This window comes from Malus domestica, chromosome 06 (assembly GCF_042453785.1).
Source record: "Malus domestica chromosome 06, GDT2T_hap1".
Classification (NCBI taxonomy): domain Eukaryota; kingdom Viridiplantae; phylum Streptophyta; class Magnoliopsida; order Rosales; family Rosaceae; genus Malus; species Malus domestica.
The window spans coordinates 20,672,484-20,681,636 of NC_091666.1; the positions used below are offsets into that span (position 1 = coordinate 20,672,484).

General features: G+C 35.3%; 1 protein-coding gene across 1 annotated transcript; it reads left to right on the plus strand.

Annotated features, from left to right (window-relative positions):
- The first annotated feature begins 337 nt into the window (after positions 1 to 337).
- Positions 338 to 1,237, plus strand: LOC114825668 (protein SPIRAL1-like 5). Its single transcript, XM_029104703.2, has 2 exons — positions 338 to 661; positions 800 to 1,237. The coding sequence occupies exons 1-2, from the start codon at positions 419 to 421 to the stop codon at positions 872 to 874; spliced, it is 318 nt and encodes a 105-aa protein (XP_028960536.1). The 5' UTR covers positions 338 to 418; the 3' UTR covers positions 875 to 1,237.
- Positions 1,238 to 9,153: the final 7,916 nt, after the last annotated feature.

The following is a 9,153-nucleotide window of genomic DNA, read 5'->3' on the forward strand; positions in this document are numbered from 1 at the left end:
AATGCCTCGGTATTAGTTAAAGTGGGGTAATTCTATTCAAAGTGCTTCTCTCCTTTTCCTCTGGCCGATGGATAAATGGGATTCCAACAATGGATGGATCATGGAACGTATTACATGTAGTCTCTATTAGACAATCACATACACATACATCACCACCATGCAACAAGGGCAATTACTCAATCCATCAGATGGCCTTTCTAACCTATATTATTATGCACCATACGATTAAAGTTGATATTATTAATCAATAAGGAAAATAATGACAAATTAGGTACGATACATCATCATCAACCCATCCAAAAATATGCACATAGATTTCACACATAATTTGTTTATATTTATTAGGGTTCTCTTTCTTTCTCCTATACCTCTAACTTTGGACAAACAGATCTTGAAATTGTCAAATTAAGCTGCAGCCATGAGTAGAGGTGGGAGCTATGGTGGGGGGCAAAGCTCATTGGGGTACTTGTTTGGCTCAGATGATCAGAAGCAAAGTCCACCTTCAACAGCTAAGCCAGTAATACCCCCATATGGCATCGATAGATTTGATTCCAGCAGTGAATTTAAGCCTCCAAATACTCCTACTAACTCTTCAGAAAAACAAAAAAATTCCAACAACTATCACAGAGCTGAAGGCCAAAATTCTGGGAACTTCTTAACTGTAAGCTCTCGTTTTTTTTCTTTTTCTTTTTTTTTTTTTTTTTGTATATGAACTATATTTTGAAAATTCAACTCTGCAGCTACACCTTAATTATTATAAATTTATAATGTATTTTCCTACCAAATGATATTTATTCAGGATCGTCCGACAACAAAAGTTAAATCAGCTCCTGGTGGAGATTCATCACTTGGGTACTTGTTTGGAGCTAAGTGAGTACTTTAATTTCTCCCAAATTCTAGCCAGCTAATATATATTTTGATTGTGATTTTGGGAGAAATTAAGAAAATACATGTGTATAATAAGAGGGATTTATCAATCCCCATAAGTGTGAGATTTGCAAGGGTACGTACTTCAATTTGTTTGTTTTATATTTGGAGGCTGGGAACACGAAGGTGAAGATCAAAGACTGGATTTGTAACTACAAAAAATGTACGTTTTAATGATCACCCCTTATGATGGAATTTATTAGCTAGGTTAGCATATATATATATATATATATATATATATATTTGGGGTTTGCTAAGTTTGTATTACACTGCTATATATGAGTATATGATTTTAAGTTTTCTTTTGGTATTTGAATTCTGTATGGTCCAATTATATGTAGAATTGTTTGTCTATCATACACACTGTCAGATTTGGAAACTCGAAAATGACCCCGTTTTGGGGTTCGTTTGAACTTTGAAGATTACCAACTATGTTCTCACTAAATCGAATTGGTACTCGTTTTTTCTTTTCCTTAGCTTCTGTATTGATTTTTCCTTACCAACTAATGGAAATTTAGTTCATGGTTTGGTCCCTCTACTTCTTCCAGTTGTGGCTCTGTATTCTCATGCTATATTCTCACATATGTTTTTTTTTTCCTTCATTTATTTTCCAATAATTTAATGCTTACGATTTCCAGTAATTTCATTTGATATTGATTCTTCCAATGATGTGTTTTTTTGTTGTTTAATTAATTCATGGCCATGGAAACAAAGCTATTCGTTTCCACGTACATTGAGTTGATCTCATGTCGATGATTAAAGCTTTCAACCTTCATGTATAGCTTGTGTAATTATCGCAATTTATGTTTAATCATAAAACTTGAATAAACTATTACGTACGTACTTATCTCTCCCTAGCTTGATTATTTTTTTGTTTCTTAATGTTATCGCGGAAACTGAAAATTTGTTCCGAGAACCAACTTTTCCTTATATTCTGCATGTCCTTTGAATGTTAGACATAAACCAACTCCACTTAGATAAGTAGCATTTTGTAGATTGGATCATCGTCATCTTATATTATTCATATATATGTTTATATGTAGGCTATATAATGGTTGTTTCTTTGTCTATGTGCTTCTCACCCTCTCCATACGATTGAAGAAGATTGATTACCCTATTAAGAAGGTTGAAAACTGTATGAAAATTGTTCTTTAATTTGCCACATCGTGGAGCCTGGTTTTCACTGCCTTCATATTAATAATTCTGCAATCACTTGCTGAAGTAAATTAAACTTACTAGTACTGCTGTTATTTGCCTGATTAATTAAGCGAAGAACATACATGCAACTGATGAAACATTGCATTATTTAAGGAGGCCTGTTTTGCAAGATATCTAGGTTTGCTAGGTAACTAGCTAGGTAAACATGAATTTCAACCAGATTTCAAGTTGTTATTGCATGAATATATAATATATGTGGCCTCAAGAATATCATTAAAAAATAACATGTGCAAATGCAATTGCTTTTTGTTCTTGTTTAACAAAAAATAACATGTGCAAATGCAATTGCTTTTTGCTCTTGTTTAACCCTTGATAACCTAATCTTAACTCATATTGGCGCGGAGCCACACCAAAGGTTACAACAGGCTGTAGCCGAGAAAGGGTTTGCGGCAATGTATGTACTTTGGTGTATAGCCTAATATAATAGACAAAATAAATGCAAGAAAATTTATTTTTTAATAAAACTAGGCTAGTGAGTATTTAGCACAACTAAAAATATAAAAATTACTATGAAAATTTTGATGTCATTTTGTTCAAGATTATTTTTGATTTAGTGTGAATTATATTATTTTCAATCAATTTTTTTTTTTTTTAAGATTGCCTTTATTTCTACTTTCATTGTTTTGTTTTGTACCAGTTGTGTGGTTGTAATTGAGATAGTCCATATATGATAGTTTTCTCTCTTCTTTTTGTGTTTGCATCTAAAAACATATAAAACTAGATGATTTATTGTAATTTTTGCAGTTTGCAGTTGCTAAGCTTATTAAGTTCATGCCAAACAAATTTTAAAGTATACAAATACAAAAGTTAAACTTAAATTTTTGAATTAGTACGTATATAGAAAAAAATATATAATTTAATTTTAGAGTATTTTTTAGCTAGCCAACCAATAAAAAAAATTCTGCCTCTGCCATTACTCATATGCCCAACCAATATGAAAATTCTGGCAGCAGATTATGCTCAAATGCTTAAGCCAACAACTCCTGGGATCATCAGCTACATGTGGAATTTTTTTTTTTTTATCCATTTTCATATTTCTTAAATTTGAAACTTCTATAACAAAAATATAGTGAGTTTTATCTTGAAATATCTTCAATTCATAAAAATAAAATAAAATAAAAAATAAAAAAACAACTAGATTACTCATATATACAATCTATCACTTCAATATCATACTTAAATACAAACTCACATTACAAGGCTTGACAGTATTGATCTCTAATTGTAAAATACCCTCAATTATATGCTCATCATTGTAACACTGTTTACTATGCCTTATTTTGCCTTGTTAATTCGTTTGACTTCGTTAGTAAATGTCATGCCTGATTGGTTTCTAAAACAATATTACTTAGTTACTTTTTACAGGTTCATGAATTACATTTTTTACTTTCTAAGTTACATTTCGTTGTGTTATTGTCTTAAATCAATGGGGAAAACCACTGAATATCACATAATTATTTCATTATTCTTTTTATGACATAAGCAATATTTTACATCAAATTCATTTAAACTACAAACAAAAAAACGTACTATTTTACCAAACATGATTAAAGCTCAGATCTGCAAAATTATTCTATTAATTATAGAATTAATAATCGATTGCTTTTTGCCTTATTCAAATAGGTCACGAGAATTTAATTTTTTAAATATTAAATTTTAATACTTTAAAATTGTATTAATTTATATTTTTCTATATATTTAATTCATAACGTGGCAGACGTTGAACCGATTTCTGCATTGCACAAAAGCCTAACCACAATTTCCACATGTCTCGTTATTTGGGAATACGGCCCAACTTGGTCTCTTAATTGAGCTTACTTTGACCTAGGTTTGTCAAGTCTCTTCACAAAATTAGCCCAATATTTTCCTCTCACAGCACTTTAATTTTAATCTTTCGCATGTGGACTTACACATATAATGCAATAGCAACGTGGATGAAATTTAATTTGATATAAATTTAATTTTGTGAATTATTATTCGGTTTAGTCTAATTTATCGGATTAGATCCCATAATTCAGGATTTTTTTTTATTGAATTGTGATAAATATCATCCCTTATTATTGTTGTGGCTTGTTTTATCTGACAGGGAGAGAGAGGGTCCGGCGGCATAGAGATAGATGTGTTTGTAGGGTTGTGTAAATGATGTGCTATTCCTCTTACGCAGTGCCTTTATTTATAGTAATAAGCGAGGGAATAATCCTTCTCCTCCAAGGAATACAAGTCCTAATAGAGAAGAATAACTAGTATCAAATCTAATCTAGAATTTACACAACCACACTTAAATAAGAAGTTTATAACACTCCCCCTTAAGTGTGTAAATACTCAATTAGATTCGGCATCATGTAGAGTTGAGGAAGTCGACTCGTTGACACTGATTCTGGGAACACGTTAGTGTCAAAGTAAAGTAGGAACTTGCATAAGGAACTAAGTCTCACAAAAAAACCCAACGGCTATGGTAAAATGCAAGTAGGAACAAAAACCCATAGTCTAAGGGAAAATGTGTGAGAAATGCAAAGTCAAATGAAACATCTACGAGATGTTATCAGGGATATGATCAACCCAAGGTGGGTGCCTCATCAAAACCTCGTTAGGTAGCAAAAACCCAAAGGGAAAAATGCTCCTAATCGTGTTAACTACATTGCAAAGATTAAGGAATTGTACAGAGAAAGAGGAAGAAGGCAGAGAGAAACAAAAGATATTCTAGAGAGAGAGAGTATTTAGAGAGAATAGGAATTGTATTGATTGAATGAATATTTACAACTATGAGACAACAGTTTATATAGCCACATTCTCAACTATCTAACTAACTATTGTTGAGCTAGAATGATATATTCAACATCCCCCATCAATCTCAACTGGGATCCCCAGGTTGAGATTGAATGAATGCTGCAGGACAATGAAATCCTTCTTGTCGATGTACTCCTAGCCCCGCTCCCATCATCAATTAATCCTCCATGGCTGCAAGCATTGAAAAATTACTCAAGAGCAGTGTTATTTCATACTCATCAATCAACTTCCCAAAGAATTTCAGCCCCTCAAACTGATTCACCGCTGTAGCTACCAATACCCTTTCAACTAACTGGTTCAGGTTTACATCTGTCAGATCATATCCAACTATGGCAGCAGATAGTTCCACAACAGCCGTGGCAGCAACATGGATATATCCCAAAACTTGTCCAATCTCCACTCCTATGGTGAAATCACATCCATCTAGTCTTCAACAGAATCAACAATCTCCCATTCATCAGTCAACACAATCTATGCTTCCGCAGCATCCACAGTCATCAAACAACAAGCTTTACAATCACAGAAATCAAGAAACACAACCCTCTTCGGCAATCGGCCTTTAATGAAGAAAGGGAACAAGAACAACAAACAAAAAACTATTCAAGAACGTTACTCCGGCTATCGGCCTTTAAGGAGTAACACACAATATCTGAAACAAAACTTTTCACTCCGGCTATCGGCCTTGTGGAGGAAACAAACAACTTACACACACTTCTGGCTATCGGCCTTTCTGAAGTGGGTCATAAAAGGGAAATGGCTATCGGCCTCTCTATCCCAACAAACACCTCATTTATCTACAATTTTCATGATTTCAACACTTATGGCTATCGGCCTCTAACAATTATGCAATTTGAAGCAAAGAACTTTGACTGCGACATTCCATCAAACACATAGAGTGCAAGATAAAGGAACCTGACATTCTGCAAACCTTGAATCTGTACCCCAACTAGAGAAGATATGAACGAAGATATTCACCTCTGTTTCGATCAGAAATCAAACATTTTATACTCCATATTCTCCATTTTATACTGCTAAGATTGGGTGAAACTACAGAGACATCACCATTAGTCGACTTGCTGACAGACTGACCAAGTAACAGGGGTTCAGAACCATTTGTTGGGTAATATATAGCCAGTACTTTCATCCTCTACACGGGCAACAATATCCTCCACTCACAAAAACCAGAAACAATGCTAACAAACCCATCTTCAAAACCCATCGTACCAAGCCACAAATCACTACAATTCACCTTATTGAATACCCAAAGAAGACTCAAACTGACCACGACAATCAATAGTCTTGAATCCAAATATCCCAAATATTACACTAATATCCCAGAAGAGATTCAAAGATGAACAAAATAGGGAACATTTTCTTACTGAAACATTTAATCATACAGATTATGTGCACTGTGAAAACCCAGAAATCAAGAACCTGATAAGAACTTCAATCTTGACCCAAGAATGCTGAGAGAGAACCGAAACCAGAGCGAGATTCCGGAGGAGGTCCGGCGAAGCATGCTGTCCGTATCGTCGAAGGAGAAGAAGGCGTGTACGGAGGACCAGGAGGAGGACAGTGCGGGATCGTCGGAAGAGATGGAGTCGCCAAGGATTCAGATTTCTCAAGGAGTGCCTTGCAGAGAATGAGAAACATGGAGTCTTCACTATCTAAAGCCATCCATACATACCCAGATTGCTCTTCCATGTCCACAAAGCTCCGTGCTATGACTCAAAATGCTGAAGAGCAAGTTCAGTCGCAGAAGCACATAGACAAGGAGATCGCCACCAAGATAGATGCTACTGCGACGGCGGGAAGGCCGGGATAACTAACCGGACCAGCCAAGATAAGTTCCCACTTCTAATTTGGCCCAAAGGATCAAGATTCAAGCTTACAGATGAAAAATTTTCCACAATTCCAACAACCAAGATATCATATCACCGATGATCTCTGGTAACAACCCAGAACGAAAATTTACCCAGAAATTACAGAGCAAACTAAATGATTCCGGAAGCACTGAAGAAATTATCGGAATACCTAATGAAGATCGAAGAGAAACTAAACTAGAAAAAGATGAAAAACTAATGAAAAGTGGAACCACCAGAATCCATGGCGTGAGCCTGGTGGCTCTGATACCATGTTAACTACATTGCAAAGATTAAGGAATTGTACAGAGAAAGAGGAAGAAGGCAGAGAGAAACAAAAGATATTCTAGAGAGAGAGAGTATTTAGAGAGAATAGGAATTGTATTGATTGAATGAATATTTACAACTATGAGACAACAGTTTATATAGCCACATTCTCAACTATCTAACTAACTATTGTTGAGCTAGAATGATATATTCAACAAATCGTAGGGAAAAAGAGTACATTAAGATCAAGCAAGTATACTTCAGGATATTCCCCATAAGTTTGACATAATTCCAAAGAGAACTAACAATGTTACAACTCAGAAAGCTTACACATACCAATGCCTTGAATAAGCTTCTGAAACGTCGCATTTGGTAGTGATTTGGTAAAGAGGTCGGCCAGATTGTCTTGTGAATGGATTTGCGTGACTTCAATCTTCTGATGCTCTTGCTGTTGATATGAGAAGAAGAACTTCAACGCAATATGCTTGGTGTTGTCTCATTTGACGTAACCCTTCTTGAGTTGTTTGAGGCATGCTGCATTGTCTTCATAGATCGTCGTCAAGACATCAAAGACAAGGTAAAGATTGCAAGAGCTTCGAATATGGCCCACAACTGCTCTCAACCAGAAGCATTCCCGAGTTGCTTCGTGTAAGGCCAGAATTTTAGCATGGTTAAATGAAGTGGCAACTAAGGCCTGTTTAGTTAACCTCCAAGAGATTGCAATGCCTCCAACAGTAAAGACATAACCCATTTGAGAACACGCCTTGTGTAGATCAAATAAGTATCATGCGTCGGTACAACCAACAAGGCGAAAATAGACTCAAGATAAAGGGGTGTGACATTACTCGAGGATTCGTAGGGATAGAACAAGCCCAAATCCATAGTACCTTTAAGGTAATAGAAGATGTCTTTAACACAAGTCCAGTGTCTGCGTGATGGTGCATTACAGTTCTTTCCAAAAGATTAATAGTGAAGGAGATGTTGGGTCTAGTGCATTGAGCTAAGTACAATAAAGCGCCTATCTCACTTAGATAAGGAACTTCAGGCTCCAAAATCTCTTCACCATCCTCATTCGGACGGAAGGGATCTCGTTTTGCATCTAGCGATCAAACGACCATAGGAGTACGCAAAGGCTTCTCTTTATCCTTGTTAAAGCGGCACAACACCTTCTGGGTGTAGTTCGATTGATGCACTAAGATTTCATCTAAACGATGCTATATCTCGAGACCGAGACAGTATCGAGTCTTTCCTAGGTCTTTCATCTAAAATTCCGACTTTAGGTGTGAGGTAGTTCTCTCGAGCTCTTTAGGAATTTTGATGAGGTTTATGTCATCGACATAAACTGCAACAATCGCAAAACCGAAATGTGACTTTTTAATGAACACGCAAGAGCATAGTTCGTTGTTCACATATCCTTGATTAGTCAAATACTCACTTAGACGGTTATACCACATTCTTTTGGATTGCTTCAAACCTTATATAGATAACGCCTCAGTTGAATTAAGAGCGTGATCTAGGGGTTTGGAAATATTTGATCCAGTCAATGTAAGTCATTCAGAAACTTTCATATAAATTTTCGTATCAAAATCCCCATAGAAATACGCAGTTACTACTTCCATCAGCTGCATTCTCAGTTTTTCAAAAAATACCATACTAATATGGTAGCGAAAAGTAATCACATCCATAACGGGTGAATAAGTTTCGTGTAATACCCTGAAAATTTAAATACATGAATTAGATATTCATAATTATGAATATTTGGAGAAAATAAAAAATAAATCAATTTATAGTTATGAAAATTGAATTGAGAAATTTTAAAGTTTTATTTCCGGGAATTTTATAAGTAAAATGACGAAAATGCCCTAGTTGGCATATTTTATTGTTTTTCTTGGCATATTTGGATAGAGTTCGATCTCACGAGCGTGTGGGCGAAAACCGTTCGTGAAACGGAATTATAACGAAGAAGTTATTAACGATTGAAGTGGAGGGCAAAATAGGCATTTTACCATTAATTTGGAAGGCTCCAAAAAATCTGGAGCAATGGGATGATGCCACATTTGTGGTTGTGAGGAAGAGAAGGTTGCAGGAGATA